Source organism: Poecilia formosa, unplaced genomic scaffold (genome assembly GCF_000485575.1).
Source record: "Poecilia formosa unplaced genomic scaffold, Poecilia_formosa-5.1.2 Scaffold38, whole genome shotgun sequence".
NCBI classification, from domain to species: Eukaryota; Metazoa; Chordata; class Actinopteri; order Cyprinodontiformes; family Poeciliidae; genus Poecilia; species Poecilia formosa.
This window is the reverse complement of record NW_006799977.1, coordinates 243,845-259,382: the sequence shown is the minus strand read 5'-3', so window position 1 is coordinate 259,382 and position 15,538 is coordinate 243,845. Positions and strand designations below refer to the sequence as shown.

Genomic DNA, 15,538 nt, shown 5'->3' with positions numbered 1-15,538 from the left:
GAATGACACCAACCCAACTGTGATGAAGGGTGTTAGCCGTATAATTGTTTAGATGCCTTTCAATCCCACAGAAGAAATATGTGGTAACACTTGGAAAATAATGCTCTGACATCCATCCAATCTGACTGAGCTGAAAGTATTTTGTCAAAAATAATCAGAAAAAGACTAATTATTGAAAGCAATGGTTGCTACAAGATAAATGCCTTTCAAATACCATCAAAAAACTAAAAATCTGTTGTCATCTGAAGCAACTAAAAAGTAACTTAAAAGATTTACTACAGGATGCAGATGAATCAGAAGCTGATATCATGGTGACTGTGTCTATTTTCTGAAAAATTAATGCAAAAAGCATCGTGCTTTTCTGAATAATGAATGCAGTTAAGATTAATTCAAAAGTGAATGAAGTTACTAACATCTGGAAACCTTTATTCTTACCTTAATCTCATCCTCTGCGTGTTAGAAAACGCAAAACAGTTCAGTTTGTCCTCTTTATTGACAATCAGTTCATTGTAAATGTAAGAGTCAAAAAGTCCACAGCTACAAACACACAATGTACAAACATGTTACTGTACACCGAACAACAGCACACCTACACGTCATGTTACAGCCACACAAAATGCACGTGTGTGCAAACTCCCCTTATATTACAGATTCTATAATACAGCAGAGTGGGACGCTCAACAGACGAGCCGCCAACAAGAGGAACAGCAACTGTAGGCAAACATAGAAAGGCAAAATACAATTAGTTATTAACCATTTTTCTTTTTTTTTAAGAGAAATTTTACTTTACAGACATAAGAAGTATGGCAAGCAAGGAGAACAAAAATACATCAGCATGAGAAAATTTAGAAATAGAAAACAGAGATGTGTATAAGACAGTTTGAATTGAACTTAAATTTACAAAACATTTTAAAACTTAAACAGCAAAGTAATTCAATATTTTGTAAAATGTATTATTGTATTCACAGTTTAGAAAACATAGTTCATACCTATATTTATTATTATAGCTTTTTGCAGTTTTAGAATATTTTAGTGATTAATGCTCTACAGTCGTGCTTGTGTCTTTGTGAAGCTGTACTAAAACTTAGATGTTATTATTTTTATCATATTGAGATTGTGCCATGAAGTACTAATTAGTTATAAAGAATATTTTATATTTATTGGATGAATAGGCATGCTGACATTTTCATTTGTTTTAAGCAAAAGAAAACAGTAAAATAACGTGTGAAAAACTCAAGAGGACAAAATAGGAATTACTAGCCTTATTGAGAGATGTATAAATCAAATTTAATTTTCTTTTTTAAAACTGTTAAAAAACACCCTATGGTCAAAACTCTGAGAAAAAAAATACTTTCTTTTGGAGAGGATAAAGTCTTAAAATCTGTAAAATTAACATTTTTGTTTGTGCTGTGCATGAGTAAGTTTACTCTGATGAATCTAGACAGGAAATGCACCAGGAGGAAAAGCAGGTTGAGAGTTTTAAACACTTAAAATCAAAAACAAAACCGAAATACTGCAGGGGTTTCTGATAAAACAAACAAACAAAAAAAAAAGGATATGTGCCAGTGTAGCTCAGGAGATACGAGTTCAAAATGTTTTTTTTTTTCTTTTTAGAAGATTCCATCTAAAATAGAACGACTTCCTTTCCTTCAAACTGTTCAAAGCAGGCGGTGGAGATGTGGACTGGAAGCAGAGTAAACTGTTGGCATTAGGAGGAGAAGGTGGATGGGAACGCACAGACGGAAAGACAAAAAAGAAAGAGTAATCTCTCCACGCCCAGCCTCATTTCTATTCAAACAACTGGGCTTTGCCGCTCTCTTCTCCTTCCCTCCCACCTTTTTCAGTCTCTCCTCATCCTTGTCTCTTCTATTCCCTTTTTCCTCACATTATATCTAACCTTCTTTCGGTTCTAGTCTCAGTTGAGTAGCTAAAACAGCAGCCAGAACAGTCTAATAAGCTAAACACTTCAAATAAAAAGTTAAATCCATCCATAAGTATTTAGAGCAGACTGTTGTTGTTTTGTAGCTTTTTTTATTTTTGGATTTGAACTGTTGTTCCTTTTGGGGTTTTATCTAAAATATCTGCAGCAAATGTCAGGTTTAGCTGTCAGGCCATCTGAATCACACAGGGAGGGCTTTTTGTCTGCTGCTGCCATTCAGACAGGAAGTGAGAAACATCTTTCCTCGCGGTCCCCGCTGACAGTAATCCCAGCATACAAGGATGAATTGCAGTTGCATAAAATGTTGACATTTTACAAAGGAAAGGAGTTGAGGTCCTGCAAAAGATATCCACAGTAACTGCTTAGTTCCTGCCCATACTTACAGAGTAGCAAGTTCAGCAAAAGCTCCGTAGCCGCAGAGCTGTTACATAATTACATCCTATATCACAAGCGGAGGATCTCATCTTTTGCTTTCATCTTAAAACAATAGATGTGCTCTAAATTCACGTCTCTGCACATTTTTATGAGACATTTCTCATTTTTTCTCCCCCTACAAACACAAACACACATGAGTGGTGTGATTTACATTCCTGCCAATGCTTCAGCGTTATTCCAGGTGGCAGTAACACGCCACAGAGCACAGCAATGAAACAGCAAAGGCAGGGAGCACTGCTGGGAAATTAAAGCATCCAATTGCCTGCGCATACGCAAAGCAGTCACTATGCAAAGCATTTATTACTCCACTATTATACTCAGAAGTAGTTCATCATGCAAACTCTACGTTTAGCGAGAGTAGCGTCCACAAAGTACCGGCCACCGAGTTCACCGTCCCAGAACGTCGCTCGTGTGTTTTGTCTTTAATATTCTCCTCCAGCTGATCTCATATGCAAAGTGTGTCATGCAGCAGCAGCAGTTGAGTCAAACATACAGCTTTGTAATACTGAACTAAAGTGATGCAGCAGATGGTTTTTCACAAGGAGCCATCTGGGAAGTTGGTGCTTGAAAGTGTTCGGAAATCGGTTTACAATTAAAAAAAAAACTTGCCAAGTGACGGGATGAAACAACCGTCTTTTGATTCTATCAGGAGGAAAGTTCAACTTATCTAATTAGCAAAGAAGTGAGCAGAATTATGAATAATAAATCTTTCTCAACAAGATGATGACTTCAAACGAAGTTTTGACAAACTGTTTAGATATCCTGTGGTTTTTAGTAGAAGGTTTGAGACTCTTTCATGAGCTGCAACTTTGTCAACATGTCTAGCCCATCTTGTGCCCCCTGTTTGGTTCTTTTAAAGAAAATGCAAAAATCCATCATGTTTTTAAGGAGTTTTGGTAAGTCGTTACTGTTTCTACTCTTCTCAAAGAGAAACAGGCGCTCCCATGGGCCTATAAGGGTAAAAACCACATCGCACATAACAAAAGAAAAAACAAAAGAAATAAAAACAACCAAATATTACAAAAAAAATCATAGTCTTCCAAAATGTCTTTTCAGGATCATTTGAGTCAGTTTAGGACTTAAGTCTTTGAAAAATGGATGGATGAACAGAAGGAAGTTCATTTGCATTTCTAAACATATTCACATTTAATTCCTTATTTTCTCCTATAATGTTCAACACGTCTATTATTCCATTGAGTTTTATGGATACCAGTAGATGCTTTTCCTTCTGTCTGTGTGAAGCAGGAATGGGTTGTAAACAGTGTGAAGTCGGCCGTCACTGGTTGGACACTAAGATGTTTCTGAATCAATTTAGGTCATTTCTTTCTACAGTAAAAAGCCTAAACCAGTCAAAGTGACTGTATCACTTTACTGCTACTTATAAAATGCTAGCATTTAGAAAGCTCTATTTTTGATTCGTCACACCAACAACCTGCCTGAAGGTGCAAATGCAGCTCCAGTTCCCTTTGCTTTAACACAGACTGACTGAGGTTTGGAGGATGAATCCAAACAAAAGTCCAAATTTTAAACATTGAGCTCTGATGGTGAATTTATTTACTGCTTAAGAATACAGCGGTATGTATAAAAGGTTAAGAGGGCAAAAGAAAAACTAAACTCAGACTTAATGATCCAGTTCTCAACAGTCCAAGACAAAGAAAATGAATTTGTATGACAAATGTAAAGTTATAATTACAAACTTCAAAGATTGTGTTGACTTGTCTTTGCAGCTGTCATCCAGCTCAATGCATGCTGGGATTTTAGGTATTTTCTTATTAGTCCCTGATAATAAACACTCCATGCATTTTGATGCATAAACTGGGCTGTTCTTGTAATTTCTTCATTGCTCTATGAGAAAACTCGACACTATCAAATGATTTACAGCACATTCCTATTAAAATAGGACAAAAATAACCTCACAATATTTCCTTTTAGTGGAAATATTGAAAAATTTCTCAAACGTGTATTTCAGCCTGCAGTAGACACAGCAGGAACCCAGACATCCAGTTATAATTACAGAGTGTTTCAGCTCTGCGTGCTTTAGGTCTTGTTTACATACAAACATTTAAACTAATCTCTTATTTTCACTGACTTCAGTGTTTATGGATTTATCTTTTAAGAACGACTCAGGAACAAGACAGCGCTGCAGTAAATGATCTATCTCTGAATAAAATACCCCAGTTTAGCTCTTCCTGCTTTAAACTTTTTGATTATTACTCTGACTGTGGATGTTTTGTTGTTTTCTGATTTATTTATGCCTGCTCTACTCGGATGACGTCGTGATGAAGTGACTGACAGGAAATCTTGTATTACTAATAAAATGTTTCTAAACTCAGAGATCAATGAAAACGATTGATTTACATTTAAATTATGTTGAATAAATTGTTAGGTATGACAGTAACTTTAATCTAAATGCCAGACTTTTTCCAACTTAATAACTATTCTTAAAATAAAGGTTGGATTTTCTAACATTTCTCAGGGTGAAATTTTTAGCTGCTGCAATAAAAATCTGAATTTCTCTTTACTTTATTCATTTGTAACTTGTGGAGGGCATCAAGTCGTCACAGTCAAACTTAACACATGAACTTATATTCCTGTCATCTTTAGTTCACACTGACATGCTAACCAGTCAGATTTCCTGTAAAGCACACATCTAAAAGGAGATAAAAGTAACATAAGTGGTTTAAAGTGCCTGGAAACGCGTGTTTTATGATGCCCGTTTTCACAGCTTTCTTTTCTTGTGCGTGACATTTTTAGGCAGCATTCAGTTTGAGCTTTTAGCCACACTACTTGTCTCATTCTTTATTAAACCCCCTAGCTACTGCTGAGCCTGTTTTTCCACAGGCATCTATTTACAACAAATTATTCCTCTGAACCGCTGACGTGCTCCCAGTTGATCTCAATACTTCCTGATAAAATGTTCAATAAGCTGCTGTTGCCAGGCAACAAACGCAATTGCGGTTGCGCCGTGAGGACAGAGTATGAGTGAGGGGGGGAAAAAAAGTGGAAACTGAACATTTTTGGAGGTTCTGACATTCCAAAGTCACAATGTTCAGAAACAAAGAGGCCAAAGCAACAGGGAGCCGTGCTGAGAGACAAACACAGGCAGAGTTTGTGCTGGTGAGAGCAAACAGAGCCACTTCCTGTCGCTGTGAATCGGGGCTCGCAGCCGATGACGAGTAAAATCCTAACACCCAATCAGAGCAACTGAAGGGTAATCCTTGAGATGCCGGAGGTTTGGGTTGGAGACTGCAGTTGTTTCACAGCTGGTAATCCGCTCCGTGCTGAGATAAAAGCACTTCTTCTCCACAATAAGATCAGGCCTCGTTCACAAGAGAATCAAACATCTCATTAACGACTGAAACGGGACAAACAATCAGCACATGTACCGGCTGCATTATCTTCACTGTAGCAAATCAATTCTGTGCGTGTTAAAAAGGTTGCTGTCCGCAGATGAGAACACAAATAGGTCGCTTGACCCTATTTGATCTACAAACTACTCCAACAGTTTTAATCAGAGGCGTCAGTGTTGAACAAACTCTGATAACAAAGACGTGTCCAACAGCCTTTAAATGGAAAAAAAAGGATGCAGGAAGTGTAGCCAGACTGCCTGCTGCAGGAGGAAGATTTCCATCTGGATTCCAGCCACACACTTTAGACAGAGCTGAGATTTGTCATGGACAGAAGATGAATGCTGGATTTCTGGTTGGTTCATGCACTGCATTAACACTTGACTGGCTTTCAGATTTAGGATCTGCAGCCAAAACACACGAACATGGGAACACAATACCTCCTCTGAGATATTGTGGACGGCTCTTATTGTCTCACTTCACACCCTCAGTCCTTTAAGCTGCTTTCTTCCTCCACACCTCAGGATATAGCAGGTAATTGATTTACTTTGTAGGTGGGAAATCAATGCCTGAGCTTATGCAGGCGCATAACAATGAATTAGAATATTATAAACAAATCGATGCAGGTCAATGCCTTAATTCAAAAAGTGATAGATCATGTATCATGTATTAACTATTCATTTCATGGAGTGATACATTTCCAGCATCTTCAGTTAATTTTAATAATTATGACCAATAACTGTAAATCCAGTATTCAGTTTCTCTGAAGATGTAAATATTCTGTAAGTAAGTAAGTAAAAAAAAAAAAAAAAAGAAAAAAGATTTTTCATTCAGAAATCAAATGGTTTGGCCATGAAATTTATATAAAATCATAAATATCGTATGAAAATCACATCTTCCTGCTACATTCACCACATTTCATCAGGACAGCATTTCTGCACTGACAGTCAGTTTATGTAGGTTTTGTATGATATTGTAGCTCATTAGCTGTTAGCCACAAGCATTAAAATTTAAATAAAATATCAGATTACTTTGTGTTTAATGCAGGTATATCATATGTTCAGGTCAAACTTTGCACAATACATTGACATGTGCCTTTATGCATGTTGTTATCCAGCCGTACCGTCATATTTACTTTCCCTCTCGGGACGTTGATGCGACCCAAAAACATCCATTAAAAGTGTGAATTATGTATTTTATGTGGGTCATCTGTCTGAGCACTGGGAAGTGTTTGTTGTCTCCAGTCAACAACACTTTAGAGTTTACACTATAGTGACGAATAAAATGGAAAGTAAATCACCAAAAGATCACAAATACTCCAGTAACGTTGCAAAGGCTTAAGTAAATGAACAACGAGGGAAGAAATTCCCAAATAACGATATTTACTAACTCTTCAATGTGAAGATCGATTCAAAAAGGTCCCATTTAAACAGTCCAGATTCAAATGGTTGTAGTTTTCACAGACACAATGAAATAAATACTCACAACACAACATGCTGGAAACAAGAAGGCCTGCTGTCGCTCCTGCATCCAGAAACATTTTCTGACAGGCTTTTGGTCCAGTTTGTCCATTCACACAAACATCTCCTCAGCTAGTTTCTTCTTACAGTGCAGTTTCTTAGTTTGATTCATCCTCAAATAAAAAAAAACACACCCTGTCTTCCTTAAACGATTGAGTTTGATGAAAATGGCTTGTGGAGCGAAGGGGCTGAAGTCAAAGTTATCCTGCAAGCAGAATTTGGGGTTTTTCTTCTTTCCTTTCAGGAGATAACCTTCAGATCAGACAGTCGTTTTCTTTCTCCACAGTGTTGCTCTTCGCTGTCTTCAGTCTGGTCAACAAATAAAACCTGTACAGAAAATTTCCAGAGGGGTGGGATTCCAACGTCAGAGGCTAAATACCGTAAGAAATATCTCCACTGATTGCAAGATCATTAATGGAGTCTTTAAAATGGGTTTTTAATGATTGTGAAGGAAAATAACAGATCTTCAGAATAAGTAAACTTGTGAGAAAGAAGTCTGTTCGCTCACAGACTCAAATATATCAAAGTGTTTCTTCACCCATGGCTACACAGATTCAGTGGGGGACTGGTCATCAGTGTGGTGCCTCATCGACTGAACGCTGGTCAGGATTTTCCTCTGGTGTCCTGCAAGAGACACTCCAATCCTCTCCAGATCCCTGTGAAAACAAAGAAACAAATATATCTCACCAGGATCTGTGGTCATTTATCATGATCCCTGCTGGTGCTGGAGGGGAAAACGCCAGCACACTGATGGCAGGCTTTGCAAAAGTAAACACTTAAACTAATCAAACCTGGACTGGACAATCCTACAAAGAGCTGCAAAGTATACCACAAATATATTATCGTCGTATTATCAGAATCAGAATTCCTTTTACTGTCACCGTGCACGAAAGGAAGCAGAGAGAAGTGCAAAGAAATACCAACTCTTAAAAATAAGTCAAATAATTGAAAAAATAGTAACAAATATGTAAGACTGAATAAATGTAAAAATATAGTAGAAACACCGAAACAATTGGAATTTTAAGGAATAAAATACATAAACGATGATCAGGTTTCAGATGAATTAACACACAGCAGCTTTTGGGTAGAATTTGTTTTTTTATTCTGTTTGTTCTGTTCAGACAGCAAAGGACGGTTTGGACGACACAATATGGGTGGATTGATCCAAAATACTGATAAGATCAATACTAAGTCAGTATAAGTATTGAATCAATATTGGTGTGGTGTGATCAATGATTAGTTTCATGTTTTGTTTGTTTAGTTTTGTAAGGTAGTTTTTCTTTTAACTCCACTTCAAAAAAGGATTTTGTTTTGATTTGCTCTCAAATGATTTATCAAGGGAAAATGTGCACACTTCAGCCATGACAGCAACATTATTTTGATCAAATTTCAATATTGGTCCAAATTTTCGTATCGGTCCACCCCTAATATTTACCAATATTATTACCATTGCAAGATTTGATCATTTTGTGCAGCTCAAACTCTTCACACAATTTACTTTACAAAAGAAATGCACATAAAATGACTATTTTTGTATCAGGATCCTATAAGATGTGATTGTATTTTAATAATATGTATATTATTCATGACTTCAGAGTGGTTTTTAAATAATGTCTTGGATCAGAATGTGCTCAAATATCAAGTTTAATATACTAAAAAAGCCAAAAGTGACTGCATGGCCACACATCCCATGTAGATTGTCCCATATACCCATTGCGTTATATTACCTATAAAACTGTAACATGAGGAGCCGTTTTAAAATCTAATTAAATATACATGCAGTGCTGAATTTATGATGCAAAGAGAACAAATTAAAAACCCAAGAAATGTGAGTTCAGGCGGGTCGCCGTCCGTTTCTTCTCTGAGGAAGTTGTTCATTCTGCATGAAATGTGAATCAGAGTTCACCGGTTCATATACCTGCACGGTGCCTTCTTCACATTTTAGCATATATTTAATTAGTCCCTTTGGGTAAATTTCCTCTCTGTATTCAGAATACTTCAGGTTCAGAGGGCATCAGTGCAGTATAGGCGCACCAGAGGAAAGTCTGACATTGATGTCGCTTATTGCGTTTAGACATCAGCAGCTGGAAAGTTGCACCGCGATGCGTGTTGCAATTATTTAACATAGTTATACAATTTAAAGGCGCATGCAATGAGAACGACAGGTGAGAAGTGAAAGCAGTTAGGTCAGACATACTCAGCTGTGATTTGTGTGACCAGGGGCAAAGATGTGAACCCCGATCCGATGAAGGAGTCTCTATACTGGGTCATCTTCAGAGCAGCCAGCCAGTCCTCCACCGAGCTCACCCTGCTCAGGTCCGGAGCTCCCCGGTCTAACAAAGGATGATGGGAAGGACTGCAGGAAGTAGAAACAAGGAACCACAGGGATGATTACAATCTCAACTGTATCACAAACAGAGAATGTTTGGGTATGGAAATGAGTTAATATCTCTGTTCACCCAGGAGCCATGTTGCTGGTGCCGGCTTTGAGAGACGCAGGGTTGCGGATCATTTTGTCCAACATGCTGACAATGTCAGAGAACTTTGGCCTTGCATTTCTGTCTTTCTGCCAGCAATCCAGCATCAGCTGGTGCAGCACCACCGGGCAGTCCATGGGAGCTGGCAGTCTGAAGTCCTGCTCTATGGCGTTTATTACCTGGAACGCAGCAGAACGGAGAAGCAGGTGGATTTACACTGGAGCAAAAAGTAAATCTGTCCAAAAGTGAAGTCACAGAGTTTCATCTTTTGAAGAATGAATGTTGTGTTCTTGATCCTTAAAAAGTGCTTTATAAATAAATTGACATCAACAATAATTGGGTATTTTTCTGTGGAGATAACAGAAAATGTGTCTATTTATGGGTTAAAATATAAATGCAGCCTGGGAAGATAAAAAATTCCTCATATTTTAGAGCTGGTATTTGCAAAGCAGCAAACCCAGAAGAGCCATTCATTTTCCTTGCTGCTGATTGGCTGTAAACCCCAATAGAGGAATTAAAGAAGACTGAGGATGCTAGCTGCTGTGTCAAATTGGTTCCCATATTTGTATTAATACACATTAAGGCATATATGCTGTTTGACCTATTAAGTATTTTTAGTGGTGGTCTCAGGTAAATTTCAGCTTTTCACTATTAATGATAATTCTCCGTCATTTATCTGCCAGACCAACTACATCGTAATCTTGTGACATTTTGTTGGTTAATTTGGTGATATAGTCAAAGTAAATTCTTCTGCTGTCAATTTTGATGTAGACAATGTTGTCAAACTCATTATCCACAATCTTTTTACAAAAAAACAATGATATGCAACACAGACATCAGCATTACGACCTGATATGAGGATACTCTGGATTTTCACAGTAACAGAAATAAAGAAGTCAGATAATGACGGAAGAAAGATAATATCTTTGTCAAAACACAAATAAATTCCAACATTGGTTTGTTTCAATATATTAAAATATTCAGTGAATGTTTATTGCTGTAATAAGTAACTGAATAACAGTTGTGGTGGTTCTGATATGAAAATCTGCTGCAGTGATAAAGTAGCTGTTCCTTTTTATTATTTTCTACGCATCTGCTACTTTCCAGGTGGTAATGAATAAAACTATGAAAAAAATGGCACCACAGGACATGGACCACCATTCTTCCTATGCTAAAATCTTAAAAGAGAGAAATATATGTTAAACACAATGGCTCTATTTCAGCAAAATCAAACTTCCAAAGATGGAGACTGGAGAAATGCCCACTTCACTCAGTCCCTCCCTCCTCTCAGCTTTGCTACAAATCTACATTTATATAATATCTGAACTTAAAAAAAGCCTAAATGTTTCATCCTACATACTCAGCAGCACAGAGTCATTCTGAGGATCAAAGAGACAAGCCGCATGGTGCCGTCATGAAAGCTCAAGAGGAGAGAAAAACTGCTTCCTGTTAAAGTCATATAACAAGATTTCATTTAGCACTTCTGTGATCACTTCTCTTCATCTGCACTACTGAATAAACACCCACATGCAGCAAGCCCCAAAACAAAATACAGTATTTAAGGGGGCGTAATAATTTCAGAGGGCAAAATAACAAAGAGACAAACTTTACAACTTGGGTTTTGTGCAACAAGTGAATGGAGGCAGTTAAATAACTGGAGGAATTGATTATTCCTGCACAGACGTTCACCGACTATAAACAATTCAAAGTCATGTTGCTCAGTTTAAGATATAAGTGGAGAAATAAAAACAGCAGAAATGTTGCAGTCCTAAATGAGGCATCCCATCATGGTGGCTTAAGGGCAAAACTGGGCTGGATGTGCTGGTCAGAAGAACAATATTTGAGTTAGCCTTGTGTAAAAATTAGCAAACAGTTCATAATTTTCATCTGGGCGGTCACAAATTTTATCCTGATATTTATCTGTAAACATTAAAAACATCAAAGTATAAATTACCATCTGAAATCAGTGTACGTCAGGAACATGACATGATTTAAATGATTCACAAAAACAATTAAAGTTATGGATGCAATGCTTGTCAAATCTACTCAAATATATTCTAATGGCTTAAAATCCACCAGTTTATGAGTTAATTACTGTACAGATGTCGGATAACATTTCTGGCAGTTTTCTCACACCCCATTTATTACCATCTGTCTTGTCTATTCAGAACCCTGATGCTTTTCTACATGAATTGCAAAATGTTGCCTCCAGAAAAACAGCATTTTCTTTAAAGTTCGATTAATAAAATGTTAAATTATAAGGGTACGGATCGCTTTTAGAGCCAAACACCACCTGAAGATTTAGTGAACTGTAAAACTTGTGAAAGGATGTAGAACATCTAATCAGAATACTTGAGAATAATCAAAGTTTTATCATTCATATTGCTGTAACTTTAAGATGAAATAACAGATGCCATGAACTACGACAGCTTCCAAAAAAAATAGTGTTTCATCAAAATTAACAGCAAAAATAAAAACCTAAAGCACACAGAAAGCTAAGATATACAAACTACATACATTCTGCTATTGAACTGTCAAAATAGGCCGTCTTGTAAAAAAAATGGCAAATAAATGAAGTGTTTCCAAAATTACTTATTGTTTCCAAACTGTGAGTAATTGAGATGAATGATTGTAATTTAAATGTTGACCAAAAGTATTAATAAGTGTAATTTATTTCATAATTGATCATAAAACATGAGTAAGTGTCCAGCCTCTGTTTAAACAGAGCTACGTTCTGCTACCGTTTTCCTTCTGGTCCATATTTTACAGATGAGACTCATATCGATAAATCAACTCTTTCTTCACCAGAGCAATGCCTGCATCACTGCAAAATAAAAATATGTATATTTTTATGATTTTTGTGCTGTTGTTTTGACATTCCTGCCAGCTGCAGGCTGTTTTCACTTATTCCAACCATTTTTCATGTTTCTCCCTGAATCTACTGTTAATTTGTTGATGTCGCCTTTTCATCGTGTCTTTTTTCCTTCCCGTCATCCTGCCAAAATGCTCCAGTCTGTTGCCTTGTTCCCCGTCTACCTCAGTTCATGACCTCTGCCACTTTTTAGACTTTTGCTTGTCAGCTTGTTTCCACAGCAGACTTCTCAGAGACTCCTGTGATTTGATTGACCTTGTAAACCGTTTAGCTGCTTTGGTCTCACCTGCAGCCAAAGTCTAACCACTTCCAACATCGGCCCACTTTCAAATCTGGTGCTCACTCTTCTGCAACCATTTAGCCATAAAATCGCAAGATGGAAACATGAGTGCCGTTTTATTTTCCTGACTTTCTGCAGATTAAATGTAACAAGTACGCATGCATGTGTCTGTGAGCTATAAAAAGGTGGCACCTGTACAGTCGTCTTGCTGGGGATTTGACTGCTTCCAAGGTGAACTCCAGTTGACCCTGACACACTTCTTAGGCTTTGTAATGCATAAATTCACTCCATGCCAATCAAAATAGAAGCAAGTGTAGTAAAACATCACAGGTCTCTTTCATGATTAATTCATGTCGAACACTGCACCTGCAGTGGCCCTGCTGACAATTTCACTCCTCTGTGTTCTTTGAAATCATGTGTGTGTGTGCATGTTCCTTTACACATGTCGGCCTGTGTGTGTGTGTGTGTGTGTGTGTGTGTGTGTGGTTCGGCTGAAAGCGAGTCTGAATGTGTGATAAGTGTGAGCTCAGGGTGTCAGCTCCATGCATAGTTAATGCCCCCGCAGACCCTCGTTAGCTGTACTGGAAACACACACTCTTCCCCATCATTATACGCAGACTGTTCCATTATGAATCCGTCTCTGTCATTACACTGAATTTCTCTCATTACGGCTCTAGAGAAGCTGCGGCTCCGGGAAGAGCGGAGGAGGCGCGACGGGAGGAGAACAGAAAAGGCAGGGAGGAGTCAAGATCCGGAGGAGAGACGGAGGAATCACAGGAAGTTGACTTTATTTAAGAATCTTTTACAAAAATTTCGTCCTGCTGTTGAAATGTTAGAAGACGATGCTACAGATAAACTCTTTCATGGAAAGAGTTTATCTGTAAATAAAAAGAGGGCCAAAACTCATCTTTTAAAATCCTTAAAATTCATAAAGCTGAGCTACTTTGTGTTTCTCTAAAACAAGAAATAAATCCACAAAACTTTTTTTTGAAGTTTGTTACATTACAAAACGGGAAAAAGTTCCAGATATATTATCTTGCAGATCTCTGTAATTTCACAACAAGACTGTTTACAAGCAAAATACAAACAAACTACAGGGGGTTGAAGCTTTTGCACACTATGATAGACAGAAAACTTCAACTGATTGGGAGTGGTGGTTTGAAAAGTATCATCAGCTGAGATGAAACATGGCTAAATGTTTGGTTCAAAATGCTTTGGACACGTTTCCCAGGAATAAACCATGAGGCGGCCAGTTGCTGAAGCATCACCGAGTCTGCAGTAATTAAATGCCAATTTGCTGAATAAAAAGTTACATGTTAGGGTTGAACACATTTATTCTGATTAATTAATTACAACAAAAATAAAGCATAACCCCTCAACCCTTCATACTAAGTTTGCATCTGATGTGACTGCATAAATTCCTGCATATTTATTTATTTATTCAGCCAAAATGCGTTTGAATTAAAAACCGTTAACGCCAGAGAACATCGGCATCCAGATGAGGTGAGAGGGGCAAACAATGTGTCACTGTTGCTATGCCAACATGCTTTTAATAAAGAAAGTTTTTCTCAATTTACAATATTGCCTTTTAGTTCATTATTCAGCATTCAGAGTGGAGGGTGAGGCGTTAAGAAAATACATTTACTATAGAGGACATAAAAATCACATTTCCATTAAAATGCAGCGACCGTGAAGAGTGACAAAGAGAGAACTTGAACATTTCTGAATGCAGAACTAAATGAAAGAAGTATGAAGAGAATACAGAGAATTAAAGAGTACAAAGTGCAACAGGACCTACAGTTAATGCAGCTGCATTAACACGTTCTGAATGTTACTGCATCTGGATCTTTACTTGCGTCAAATATTTGATAAAGTAGGATAAATTGTGATTATTCAATTGAAAGACTCTTGTTTATTAGACTGATTTTAATCACATCCCACTACCAGTAAAGTAAGACATATTTAATACATTTGAATGAAACTTAAAACTTGATTTGCCCGAGTAATTAACTGAGTGAAACACATTCTAAATACATTATTTACACACACAGATGATTTAGGCCTTTCTTTCTGTTGATTATAATTATTTTCCACTTACAGTCGATCAAAACAACCTTCAAGATTAGAACATTAAATCAAACCGCTAAAACGTTCAATACAGAAATGTAAAGTATGTCTAAAACCTGCTTAAGGATTGTTGTTGTTTTTAAAAAGAGGTCATTTTAATCTGACAAACCTCATCAGAACATATTCTAATTTACTGAATATGATTCTACATCTTTGGCTTCTGTGTGTCAAACTTTTACAAACTGCATAAAATTTCATGAAGCCAGATTTGGGATTTAGAGCAGGGGTGTCAAACTCAATTTCACCGAGGGCCACTTCAGCATATTGGCCCCCCTCAACGGGCCACATTGACGGTACAAATCAGGAGTGCATCCCTGCTAAAATACCCCAGACTAAAGGTTGATTTCCCTCATTCAGCTCTGTAGAGGCTTATAATGAGTCAATGGTCCAGGTGTGTTACAGAAGGAATCCATCTAAAGCTGCAGATGGTAGCTCTGGAAAACTAGACTTGGGCACCCCTAGCATAAATGTATAAAAATACAATGTTAAAAATAAACACCAACCACATATTGTTAAATAACTGATGTTATGTATTGAAGTT

The 15,538-nt window shown here is 37.3% G+C and overlaps 1 protein-coding gene across 2 annotated transcripts in view; it reads right to left on the bottom strand.

Moving 5' to 3' along the window:
* Positions 1-474: 474 nt before the first annotated feature.
* LOC103137188 (ephrin type-B receptor 1-like) overlaps positions 475-15,538 on the bottom strand; it is a 103,798-nt gene continuing 88,734 nt past the window's right edge. For both annotated transcript variants that reach the window (XM_007550806.2, XM_016670860.1), the window contains 3 exons: positions 9,701-9,897; positions 9,439-9,597; positions 475-7,897 (listed from right to left, as the gene is read on the bottom strand). In XM_007550806.2, the coding sequence (XP_007550868.1) occupies positions 7,786-7,897; positions 9,439-9,597; positions 9,701-9,897 (468 nt within the window). In that variant the 3' untranslated portion in view covers positions 475-7,785. The remainder of the gene's footprint in view (positions 7,898-9,438; positions 9,598-9,700; positions 9,898-15,538) is intronic.